Genomic DNA, 13,174 nt, shown 5'->3' with positions numbered 1-13,174 from the left:
ACCAAAATTACAGCCCCCCAAACCAAAAACCCAAAGAAAACAGAAAAAGAAAGAGAAAGAAAACAAGCAATCCGAGGTTGAAGAAGATGTACACCTAGTTTAGTGGCCCGTTCTTGTTTCATTTTTGCTAGTTCAACTGAATTCCTAATATGCTGGTCTAAGATATCCCGGGCTAACGAAACCAAACGTCCTCCAAGGACTAAAATAATGGATCTTCGAATAAGACTAAATACAGCTTCAAACCCCCCAGAACTTAATACTGCTCCACACCGCAGAGGAGAGAAACCAATTGGGTCAGAGACTCGGTACTCACAGATGCTTTTTGTCTTGGCAAGATTCATAATCACCATGTAGTGAATCCCACCCCCACCGGTGTAGAGAGGGAATTGAAAAGAAAAATGAGAAAAAAAAAACTATAATGGGAAGCACAGAGAATGGACCACCGACATTTGGAAGGGGGGAAAAAACAAGACTGAAGAAATAGTCACGTCGCCAAGAGGACGGGGGTTGACACTTTCACAGTTATCATTGCCGTCTCGGCTCAACTTTGAGTGATCCCTTCCCAATAACGGCCACTCCCCTTGGACTCCCCCAAAATATATCAATCACTTGCGCAAAATTGGATTGTTGTAAACTTCAAAAAATAATTTCTTGTCAAGGTTTGGGAAACCGGTGGGGTGGGGGGTGCGGGGGTATCAGGGCAATCGGATGCAAAACTTATGGATTAGAACAGAAGAAAAATCAGGTGTAATCGAAGATGTGCTAGAAAAATTACTGAGTATGCCCTTTGGCGGCCTTGCTTCTAGGCAAAGCTGCATCAGACAGGTGCATCCCTAATTCCTACTTGATTCAGTCTCAGACGCCATCAGGTTTCACTCACATCAAGAGTGAAATTGCTAATAGGCTGATTGAAACTAAACCAGAGGATCTCAAAGATGCAACTACTAAAGGGGGTTAATCCACTCAGATTTCACAATAAAGAGTAAGTAATGTACCCTTGTATTTCAAAAAGAACATACCTCCACGAGCTGCATTACCTCTGTTGGAACGATGGACAGGAGCTGAGCACACAAAAGGATCCGAACAATATTTTCAATAACCAGATGTCCACTGGTTAAAACTTTTGCTAGCATCCACACCTCATAGTATAGAAGTGAAGAGGATCAGTTAGCTAAAGTAAACAAAGGTTAATCAGGATGTAACTTTCCAAAAGCTGACTCTTACAGATCTGTAATGACAGAGCCAACAGAGGTTGGGAATTAGAACCTATATACAAAAATATATTTAAAAATTTTTTGGACTTAAATGGGTATACCCATCATTTATAACTGTATAAAACCTAATCCAAATATTTAATGTAGGCTGTTAGCTTTATAAAACTCTTAGAACAAGCTAAAACAAGTTGATCCAAAGTACCTATATTATCAAAGATTATGAGATAATTCACCTATGTCATGTGCAACTCCATTTACAAGTTTACCTCAGTCATGCCCATTACTTGTTTTAATGAATTCTTTTCCGTTTGTGGCGACAATAATCATCTCTACGGTCTTCATCCAAGTCACTAACCATCTGCCACCTATCATCATACAAATCTTCATTCTTGAGTTTCATTTTGTGCCTGGGATGCCTAGACTCCAACCCAGAATCTCGATCTTTATATGACCTTCTCTGATCACCAGGAGATATTGGTTCCAGACCAAATTCTGAATGGTTGTCATGTTTCTTGTGTGAATCTCTAACATGGGAATCAACCCTCCGTCTAACATCATCTGCTTTACCAGATACATGTCGGTGACCCCAGCTAGGATCACTGTGAGACTGTTCCCTTCTCTCATGGTGTTTTCTTGAGCTTCTCTTACGGGGTTTGCACTTGTCTTCACTATGCTTGCTAGAACTAGTATGCAAGTGTTCTATTACTTGGCTGGACCTCTCTGAGGAGTAGAGCTTCTGATCTCTTACAGCAACAGAGGAACGCGAACTTTTCTCGTGCCTTCCATCAGCAGAGTAAGTATCAGAATCACCAAGATCACCCTGTTTTTTTCTCTTCCTTGATCTTCGAGCAAAGCTGTCATCTGAATGACTTTCACTTACTTCCCTCTCTTTACGAATGCTATAATCATGTGATCTTTCAGGTTCACGACATCCATAGCGCTCGTGACTTTTTTCATCAACATCAAAATCTTGCCCTCTGGAGTTAGAAGTAAGTTAAAAAGCATCATATAGAAAAAGAGAATATATAAAATTAAAAATAATATATATCTATAAGGTGATATTCTTTTACTCAGAATATGATTTTCATAGCTTATCCTGGGATAAAGTTCTCTGTCCAATATTTTGTGTCCAATTTTCTGTCCAATGTGAAACTACGTAGTTTCATTTATTATATCTGCTGATGTGGCAACTAAAAATAAGTGGCTGTTTAGTTGCCTTATACTTCTTTTTATTTTTTCTTGTTTGGATTTCCTTTGTTTACACTACTTTGTTACAATTCCCATCTTTTTTAAATATTCTTTTGTATTTGAAATCCTTGATACTTTGTTTTAAAAAAATGAGAATTGTAACAAAGTTGTGTAAATAAAGGAAACCCAAAAAAGAAGAAAGAAAAAGAAGTATAAGGCAGCCAAACAGCCACCTATTTTTAGTTGTCATATCAACAGATATAATAAGTGAAACTACGTAGTTTCACATTAGACAGGAAATTGGACACAAAATATTGGACAGAGGATCTGCTCTCAAAGTTCTCATGGCTTATCCAGTATAAGTATGAATGGAAAAAATGAAGTGAAGAACTCCCCACTTTGTACATTTGAGGTAAATCAATTGAGTACAATATCAGCAATACGGCCAGGGAGGCTTCAACATAAGGTTGACTCAATTTTAGTTACCTTCAAAATGCATTTTCCACTAAAGGACCCAAAAAACACCTCCACTATTTGTTTCTCAAAATAAATTCATGACGGTACCAAAGTCTGATGAAGGAGAATAGAACTAAAGATTAAAACGATAAATGTCCTCAGGACCTCATGTTAGACGTTGAGGGAGGAATCACTTAGGGCAAGGGAAGAAAAATAACCAACCAATGCCCTTTCTCTACCATTTTAGTGTCAATAAAATTACCTGCCCCAGTTCTCATTTGAAAACTTCCTTTTGCTTTCAGAGTACCGAAGCTCCATATAGTCAGAATGGCCCAGATGATGTTCAGCTCTGTTTCCTATAGGATGAGCCATAGTTCCTGCTCTCATGATTCCCCTGAAAGAAGTATCTCAAGAATGAAAAGATTTTATGCAAACACAATAATTACTTACAGAGACAAAAGGTTATGATATTAAATCTAAGCTAAAAGTATTAAGATGATAACAACACAACAAATGTCAAATGTACTCATAAACTAGACGCACCCAGAAGTAGGTAAGCCACCATACATAGGTGGAGCATAGGGAGGAACCACATAGGGTGAAACAGGGAATAGAGAAGCATTGAAGGTCATCATTGCAGGGCTGCCATATATGTTTGGAAAGGGCCTGACTGGGGCACATGCAGCACCATTCCAGTAGGATGATGCATAACCTGGAACTCCCCCTTGAACTATACCAGGTCCTGAACCAACAAAATCCAGAGTTACAAACATTTTATGTTTCATATAATTAATAATGTGGGCAGAATAAGTTGGATTAATACCAGTCTGAAGCATAGGATGTGGACCAGAAGAAGCAGGGCAGTCTCGGAAGAGATGGTCTGGAGAACCACACATGTAACAGGTTCGGTATCCCTGATTCTGAAGAACACATACCAGGCTTAGTAGCTGGGAAAGAAATTCATGTATGCATACAGCCCTTTGAAACACATGCCACTAGAATTAACAAGTCAAGACTAACAGAAGACTTCCTATCTAAACATGTAATGTGCTTGCTCGATGATACACCGTACAGCAGTTGGTATTTCCCTGGGGAACCAACAGCTGATGTGACAAAACCTGAACGAGGAGGCGACCCCAAGAGTTGTGGGAGGTGCAATGTCAATAGCTAACAGCTAAAAGAAGCAATATTTTGAAGATCATTTCAGTGGTATAGCCAAGATCTTTAAAGCAAACTAGAAACAATAAAATAAAATAAAAGTACGTTTACTTTTTTGGGTTTTTTTTTAAGAGATTTTTTTTGGTGGGGGGGGGGGGGCCCTTACAGGAAGTAAAATTTTGTCTACCACAACTGATCCATAAGAAAAGTTTAGAGAATATATAATGATAAGGTATAGTTATTGAGATCTGAAGTAGAAAAATTTAAGTAGTTCAATTTTCCTCCATAACTTGTCTTATGTAAAATGTAAATTTTCAGCAGCGGGGTCCAGTCATATATTGTTGTTCATAATCAAAAGAAAGCTACAACCAGGTGAGGACAAATTCTTTTAAGTAGGCTGCTTTTGTAACTAAAATGGAATGAAACAAAATATTTGTCAAAAAAAAAAAAAAAACCCTTCCTAGCAGGTACATCGTCAATGGAGATTAAAGAGCAGGTAACAACATACCAACTCTGATGATGTAGGCACACAAAATAATGTCTTAATACCCAAACCGAAAGAAATATTTGAATGTGAAGATGCACCAAGAATAAATGAAACAAAGGATGACGGAAATACAACAAACAAGGATTCTGGACAGCTAAACACGATAAACTCAATTTAGCTCAACTAAAGGCAAATCTATACTGTCCAGGGCCACAATTTCACCATTATCAATTGCACAAAGGAAAAAAGAGGCCAAAAGAAAGATTTTTTTGCTCCTCCAACAAATGGAACAGCTGTTGATAAGCTATTTGAATATCCAGTAGGAGCATATTTGATAACATACAATGAGTTTGTTTGGATAGGAGTTTATATTGGATGATTTATTTGAAATAATTACTGTAGCACATTTTGTGATACGATGCATGTGAGATAAAAAGGTGGTTGGGATTTGTGAAGCAAATTTTTTTTTTTTCAAATCATTTCAATCCAAACACACTCAATGTAAAACAAGTTTATATGCTCATCATTCTCAGCTACTTGAAAGAGAGTGTTGGTGGGTTGGCAGAATTTTATAGATAAAACATTTACCTTGATGTGTCTGCCAGTGGCTTGAAAATTTCTATCTCCACCTGATAAGTATACCCACTATTAGATAGAGCCAAACTTAAAATATAAACACCACAACTTTACAATATAATCCCCTTAGTTGATTTTACCTTCAACCCACCATCCCCTCTTTCTGTCATGGGTAGAATCAGCTGTAGAAGAGTGGAAATAGACATGAGATATCAAATGTAAAAGTGATCACTAAATAGCATAAAAGACACAAAGTTAAACATTCATTTGCTAATGGAAGAAGATAATAGTAAACAATAAACAGGATAAAGCTTTTTCTTACATCTTCATTATTTTTTTGCCAAGTTTCCACATTGATGCTAATGGAATTTTACATGACCAAGACCTAAAAGGTCTTAGGCCTTCAAGACAGAAAGTGTTATCAATCATCATTCAAAACACAGGGTACAATTTTCTAAATTGTCCTCAAAATAGACAAAAACACTTTTTTGCTCATTTGAACAATTATGTCAAGTATGAGAGGGAACAATCTCCTTAAACTGCATAAAGATCCAGATACAAATAATTATATCCCCTTAGGATGCCATGATTCTCTACGGGACACCATAACTGAACTGCTTTAGAAGTCAGAGAAGTTGAGACAAATGTCATATGCAAGTCTAGAGCCAAGATAGGTGCTTTGTTACCTAAATATTATTATTCCACCACTTCACTCAAAAACATGGTATAAGAATAGTATGCACCAACAGTGCTGCAGAAATGTTGATTTAACATCTATAACCACCTTTCTTCCTTATCTTTCATCCCATTAGTTTGCATGCCACCCATGGTTTGCAAAGTAATACTCAGGAAAAAAGGCTTTGTCAAAATAAGTGCAATTCAAAGACCTTAGACATATATGCTAGGTAGACAATATCATCATTCAGACTACTGAATCTTTTGAACTGTTTTTGACTGGTTGTAGTATAATAATTGAGATGAACAAGTAAAACTCTTAAGCCAATACCTTCATCAAAAACATGATTTTGAGGCAAAGTGTGCACCAAATTGACCCCCTGAAAATCAACAGCAGGATACACATGAATCATTCACAAATATGAGCATATAGACCATTTTCTCACAGAATATCTTTCACCTTCTGTTTTGTAGGAGCTGCTGATTGTCTTCCTGGAGCTAAATTATTGAAATTGAGCTCAGAGGGCCCAAAGGACGCATTTCTCCTCATAATTGAGCCATAAAATGATTCTGCAATAACTTGATTGGATCCCTTCCCAGTTGCAGATGGAGAGTGAGGCAGTTCTGGCTCTCTCTGGATAACAGTTACAGCACAAGAGGCATCTTTACCTTGAATTCCAGATTCCCCATCTGTTTTAATGAAGTGGAACTATCAGAATGAATAAAAAGAATAATTCTTCTTAACATTCCAAATTTGTTCTACAACTAGTGCAATGAAAAAATTTATACCAGGAACATATTTGTTGAAAGCATTCTCTGAACCAGCCATAAGCATTTGAGACTCAAGAAAATGTTCAATTGCTTGCCTAAGCGATAAGTTTGGCAGCAAATCTTTCACTTTGCATTTGTTGGAGAAACATTTAGGACACCTAGTTTTCTCAACCAGCTCCTGACGTATGCCTATGACAAACACGGACAGATCAAATCCTTCAAAATTCAAGCATATAACTTGCAAAATCTCAATTATCTTGGCTTTCAGTTAAATCAGATTTGTATGAAGAAATGATGTATGTAAAAACCATACAGCATTAGTGAATGCAAGGACTGATATGAGAATGGGCCTTGACAACAAAAATAACTCACATTTCTCGCAAAAACTGTGCTGACAGCAAGGTATCATCACTGCATGCTTGAAATATGTATTGCACAAAAAGCATTTCAGTTCTGAAGGCAATCCTGTATCTAGCACTGCTGTAGAGTTGGGATCCAATAACCTTGAAATTGACAAAAGAACAAAACATTCAAGAGAAAGAAATAACTGGAAACGAGCAATCGCAATCCCCCAGGGGTCCAGGTGAAGGGGAAACAATACTGTACTTTTCCAATTTTGTCCGCTCTTCAACTGCTTCCACAGCCTTCCCCTTATTTCCGCTAACATGAAAACCTGAGACAAACGTTTCAGGGTCACAACTCACGTGTGGAAGAAAAAATGAAGCCAGAAAAATTGCAAATGCAAGCATCAACACAACAAACCTCTCGGTATAGGCTGATCGTCTGATTCAAGCTTTGGACGTCCTGACCTGAATTTTTTCGTTATAAATTTGTCAGATTCATTAAAATACAACCCCAAAAGGATACATCTACAATCCTGGGAACTCAAAGACTTGCCTTTTTGCTCATAAAAGTAAAGGCAAGATTAGGAAGTTTTCCACGAATAACATTTGAAATCTTTTACATATCTTATTTATCCACGCACTGAACAAAATAATTGCAAAGACAACTGCTGAAGGCAACAGCCTTCTCTTAAGTACAATTTAGAAAACCTTATCAAAGGTAACTAAGTAAAGCAAGAATAAAAATCTTCATGGTTAACTTCTTCTACTTGAACCAGATGCACAGAGTTTCAAAGTTGCAGACGGTACAGAAAACAAGTATCAGTATTTCCAAAAATATGTTGGCATACATGGGCATCATCAAAATGCACAGACAATTAGTAACTACCATTTACCACCCTCACCAGTCAGATACGAAAACATGAGCAAATGATAGATAGCATAATACCTTAAACCAGTGAAATTTGCCTTGGCACCATTTCCACACTTATTCTTGTCAACCTCTAGATCAGAGCCAGTTAAAATTGCGGTAGGAACAGGACTCACATCGGCCTCAAAAACATTACATTCATCCATTTGGTCCATCTACAAAAATAGGAAAACCAGCCATGATCTTTACAGGATATTCACAGATCATGATTGGGTACAACATCTGAAACTGATTGCTTAACATCCTATACCAATTTAAAGAATGAACTTGATCCATAGAGATTTTCAGCAAATATGTATCAGAAAAAGCCAATTTCACAAGTGAATGTTATTTAAGCTTGAACTTCATATCTAAAGGCATCTAGCTTGTAGTAGAACTGTGTCTGGAATTTTCTGGTACTTTTTCCGCTTAACAATAAAAAAAGGACTGGAAAGGGAAGGAAACCAATAAAAGAGGAAAATATTGGATATCAAATAGGAAAAATAATCAAGCTTTTACAAGATCTATTTGACTCCCTCATTGCCGATCTCCTTGCACCATTAGGAGAAAAAAGAGGAAAAATAGAAAAGGTGACAGGTAACAAACTTACAGCTTGAATTTGAGGATAAGAACCTTTCCCCACGGTACTCCTGACAGCATCAATTGGCTCCCTGAGAAAAAGGCAAATCACATGAAAAGAAATCGTAAAACATTGGCAACATAAGAAGTAACTAAAGATAACACTATTGTCCATGTCTCAACATCTAAAAAGGTGCACATACAGCGTTTAAAAATACAACTCATCAGCTAACTTAATGAAAATATTCTGATCCTATGCAGAAATTCTTATGGGATATGAATTAATATATGTAACGGAAAAGAAAGACGAGGGAAATAAAATTCAAAATTATAAAATGATTGGACCATGCGAACAAGCTGAATGAACTGAAGCAAAAACTAGGCTGGGATTTTAGCAAGTTTTTCTTAGGGGAGAATGACATTGCTGATAAGAAGGGGAGAAAAAATTCCCAAAAAGAGAGAGGGCGGAGAACAGACATACCAAAGTAATGAGGAAAATGATTCAACTGAGATCAAGAAGAAAAGAAATACAATGGACAGAATAAGTATTGATAACTAAAAGCAAAGAAACAGCATCAGAATTTCTTGAAAGGAAGGAAGTTGTTGGTTTTTGACTAACCCGGCCATCATGAGTTGATCTAGTTATAAGGACAGGGAATGCTCTTTATCCACAATAGAACTATATGTACATGTGCTAAGAAAAATGATACTATTGCTCATTATGCTCCAAGCAACCCCTGATAAGAGCTGTTCACAGCAACAGCTGGAAACGAGACCTCAAAGACAACTTCCCCAAAACAGTCCAAACATGTACCTCATACATCCCATTTGTTAGTCATGGTCAACTTTGCACAGAACTTAAGAATATTGATATTTGACAAGCAAACATTCTTTCCATGCTTGCCCCTCAATTGAACTCAAATTTGGTAGTTGCTTTTGATATTTTGAATATTGAAATAGTATGTTTCAACTATTTAATTCTGGAACATGACTTTAATGTTCTCTCATGGAAGTTGTATAAAGGGTAATTTTTTTCCTTCCCTTGTTAAACCATGAATATTAATTTGGGACAATTAAAAATAGCAATAATGACCAATAAACTGGGTCAGAAGGAGTAGAAGCAAATATAGCGCGCAGAAAGGAGCTCCAAAAGGGGAAAAATGGCCAGACTGATGGAATCTATTGGAGATAATCTTTGTAATTGCAAGGGCATTGTAAGAATGTAGTTAAAACAAAATGTATTGCTGAAATCACGGTATCATGATGCAAATATTCGCAATAAATGCACATGGATGAACCAAACAAGATTTTCTTGGACCTAATACCACCACCTGAAGATGGGCACGTCATAGAAATTTAGCAAAATATCACAAAGTAAAATTTTCAAGGGAGCCACTCTTAACATATCAATGAATATTAACTAAAACCAAATCTACACTTTACAGGATGATGACGAGCAAAAGCAAGCAAATTTCACTTTATGTGTGTATGTGATAGGAGCATCTGCGTATTTGAGTGATCCGATCTATCAGATCCTCAACTTCAGGTGCAACTTTGGGTACATTTATGTGCCCAAAAAAGCAGATTGTAATTAAATTTAAGCCATTTTTGTGGAGGCCAATTGTGAATTTGTCCGCCTCGGCACCGTCTTAGGCTAGGGCCGTAGTAGTGCTTGGAGGGGGGCCTCCCCAGGATTCGATCCCTGGTCCCTTGGATAAGGGGTCTTGAAGCCTTTTTTTGTGGAGGCCAATTGTGAATTTGTCTGCCTCGGGACCGTCTTAGGCTAGGGCCGTGGTAGTGCTTGAAGGGGGGGCCTCCCTAAGATTCGATCCCTGGTCCCTTGGATAAGGGGTCTTGAGGCCTTTTTTTGTGGAGGCCAATTGTGAATTTGTTTGTCTCGGCACCGTCTTAGGCTAGGGCCGTGGTAGTGCTTGGAGGGGGGCCTCCCCAGGATTCGATCCCTGGTCCCTTGGATAAGGGGTCTTGGGGATGGCTCCTGGGACCCCTTATCCAAGGGACCAGGGATCGAATCCTGGGGAGGCCCCCCTCCAAGCACTACCACGGCCCTAGCCTAAGACGGTGCCGAGGCGGACAAATTCACAATTGGCCTGCACAAAAAAAGGCCTAACTACTTGACATCACGTTTTCCAAGAGGCGGTTTAAATCATGTTTACTTTACTCAATGCATGCTGCCCATCCATACTATATTAATTGTCACAAACATCCACAACATCTCATCCAGGGCAAAGCATAACCTCATTTCCTCTAATTTCATGATAATGCAAGTGCAATTAAGTCAACTGCAGATGAAGCGTGAATATAATTTATTGGTAGAAATTTTTTTGCTTTTGGGATTCAAACTTTTCAAATTATAACCCTTTCTACTACTACTTTAGTCAGAAGGAGCTACAAGGTTTACTCAAGAGTAGTAGAGGTTAAAGTCCCTTTCCATCTCCTGGTTCATTAGGGCAACCTTACGCCTCACAGCTAACTACAAAGAAGTAAAAAAGCTGATCACTGTACCTTCTTCCATGACAACATTATGTAGAATTAAAGAATACGCATTCTAGGGTTCAAACTCGAATCTTACTTAGCACCACTAATCAGGATTGAACTCCGTAATTCATCATGGATCTTGTATACTGGTCATGATAAGAATAGAGGGGTGATGATTGCACAAGCTATATTTGCCTAAAACAACTCCATGAACAGATTCACTAATGACACTACATACCATAAATAACTGGATACAAGCCTCAGAATAACTAAGATCTAGATTAGCATGGTATGCAGACTTGAGTAAGTGATTAAGGAAATGCACTGACTGATAATGTTGGATAGATGATTGAGCCAAGCTATGGGGCCTAAGCAGCAAAGCATGGAGGTTGATAAAGTAACAATGCATTTAAGGGGGAGATTTTGCAGGGTTATACATCATGCATTAAAGTTGAAAGAAGATTGGACCAAGCAAGTGAAGTGATCAAGAGGCTTATGCAAGCAAATTCCATTCCTAACAAAGAAAGTTCAAGAAGATCAGTATAAGCACTTATTATCAACTTACCACAAGGACTCATTCATCAAGTGATGCTTACCTAAATAGGTTTCTTCCCCGAAAAAGTCCCGGTAACAATGCTGATGGTATAACTAACCTATTAATGCAGGACTTCCCAAAAGAAACTTCGAACATCGTTCAAGATTTAAATGGTTGCAGATACGAAATTTGTATGAAAAAAATAAATGGAAGATTCGAGGTATAATGTAGGGAGTTTAATGGGAGAATGACATAGGAGCTTCTAAATCACAATTTACTACTATCTAGTCCACCACCTCACGTCCTGTCATGGATCCTGACAAAATATTAATTCACTTATTAATGTAAATCTAGAAGGAGTACATCACTAGTTCACGTAATAGACTCGAGAGTGCATCATAGAAGTGTTGGAGTGTTAAAATTTAAAAAAATTAACCTCAAAAGTATGGACAGCGCAAATATACTTTGTCATGATGAGGATGCGAGAGCAGCGAAATGCAAAACAACACAAAGAAAGATTGTGCATATTAGGGCAACAATAACCATACATAAGTCATAATGGTTCAGTAAAACAGTTTCCATACATGGACATATGCTAATGCATGTTAACTCCAACCTCATATTCACGGGAAGAACTTTAGGGCTCCACTAGTTCATGAACTAAAACCTAACAGCAGCTTTTGGCATGCTTACTCTCACTACTGCAACGTATAACCCTAAGTAATGGATTTGTCATGCACTCCTACAATGACAAAACCCTAGAAATGCCAACGCACAAAAGGCATCCAACGAATAACCACCCACTCCCCCAACCACATAGCCCCAATAAGGAAAAGAACCGAAAGAAAAAATTTCCGTGACAAAAAATAAATGAAACTGTTTAAATAACAAATAAATAATGTAAAAAATAAATCAATTAGACTTACATAGCAGAAGGTGCCGTTCTCGCTGGAACCCTTTTAATTATCACACTTGAACCGCTTGGAATTTGAAAATTATCGTCATCATATTCTGAATACAAAAACAGGAAACAAATGCACTCAGATACAGACAGATAAATCATGTAAGGTTAAAAAAAAAAAAGAACGTAAGAAACACTTCTACGAAAAACAACAGAAATGATAATTAAGACCTTGGCCAGAAGAGGCATCAGAAAAGACGAGATCAAAGTCTTGACAGACGTTGAGATTTTTGTGACGAATGATTTTGAACCTCAATTCGCGTACGGAGATAGAGGACCGCCCATCGATATCCACCGAGTCGAAGTTCACCGAGCTCCTGAATTTGAACCGAATTGACATGGTTCCACCGAGTTGACTCACAACATATATATATATATATATATATATATATATATATATGCACGATGTATATCTATCAAAAAATCTCACACACAAAGAACAAAATATTTGTATATAAAAATGAGAGAGCTCTTACTAAGATTAGAGCTTTGGAGCTAAGGGTTTGGGGGGTTCTGAGGGATTGTGAGGAGGAAGACGGGGATGTAAAATGCTTTATATGGACATTAAACCAGAGGATTATTTGCATGTGAGGGCGTGGATTAGAAGCGGACTTAATAAGGAACTGATTTGCAGGTCACGTGGACTAGACGTGACACCTGTGATAAGGGACGGATTTGTTGTTTTCTGGATATATGCCCCGGAAAGGAAATGGTTTGCCTAAAAGTGTTTTATCCATTTATAGTGCAGTTTTTGGGCTTTCTGTATTGGGCTTGAAAAAGCCCCAGTTTGTCCAAATAATACACTAGTACTATTTGCTCATTTTCTC

General features: G+C 37.7%; 1 protein-coding gene across 1 annotated transcript; it reads right to left on the bottom strand.

Moving 5' to 3' along the window:
• Positions 1-1,062: 1,062 nt before the first annotated feature.
• On the bottom strand, positions 1,063-13,046 carry LOC113707012 (uncharacterized). Its single transcript, XM_027229168.2, has 16 exons — positions 12,519-13,046; positions 12,313-12,397; positions 8,387-8,447; positions 7,816-7,952; positions 7,288-7,334; positions 7,132-7,198; positions 6,898-7,028; positions 6,544-6,714; positions 6,215-6,444; positions 6,086-6,134; positions 5,220-5,261; positions 5,092-5,132; positions 3,682-3,778; positions 3,402-3,600; positions 3,121-3,252; positions 1,063-2,191 (listed from the first exon to the last, which is right to left on the bottom strand). Exons 1-16 carry the CDS (start codon positions 12,685-12,687, stop codon positions 1,504-1,506), a joined length of 2,346 nt encoding a protein of 781 aa, XP_027084969.2. The 5' UTR covers positions 12,688-13,046; the 3' UTR covers positions 1,063-1,503.
• Between the last annotated feature and the right edge of the window lie 128 nt (positions 13,047-13,174).

This window comes from Coffea arabica, chromosome 8c, assembly GCF_036785885.1.
Source record: "Coffea arabica cultivar ET-39 chromosome 8c, Coffea Arabica ET-39 HiFi, whole genome shotgun sequence".
Lineage (NCBI taxonomy): Eukaryota > Viridiplantae > Streptophyta > Magnoliopsida > Gentianales > Rubiaceae > Coffea > Coffea arabica.
This window is presented reverse-complemented; position numbering and strand designations above follow the sequence as displayed.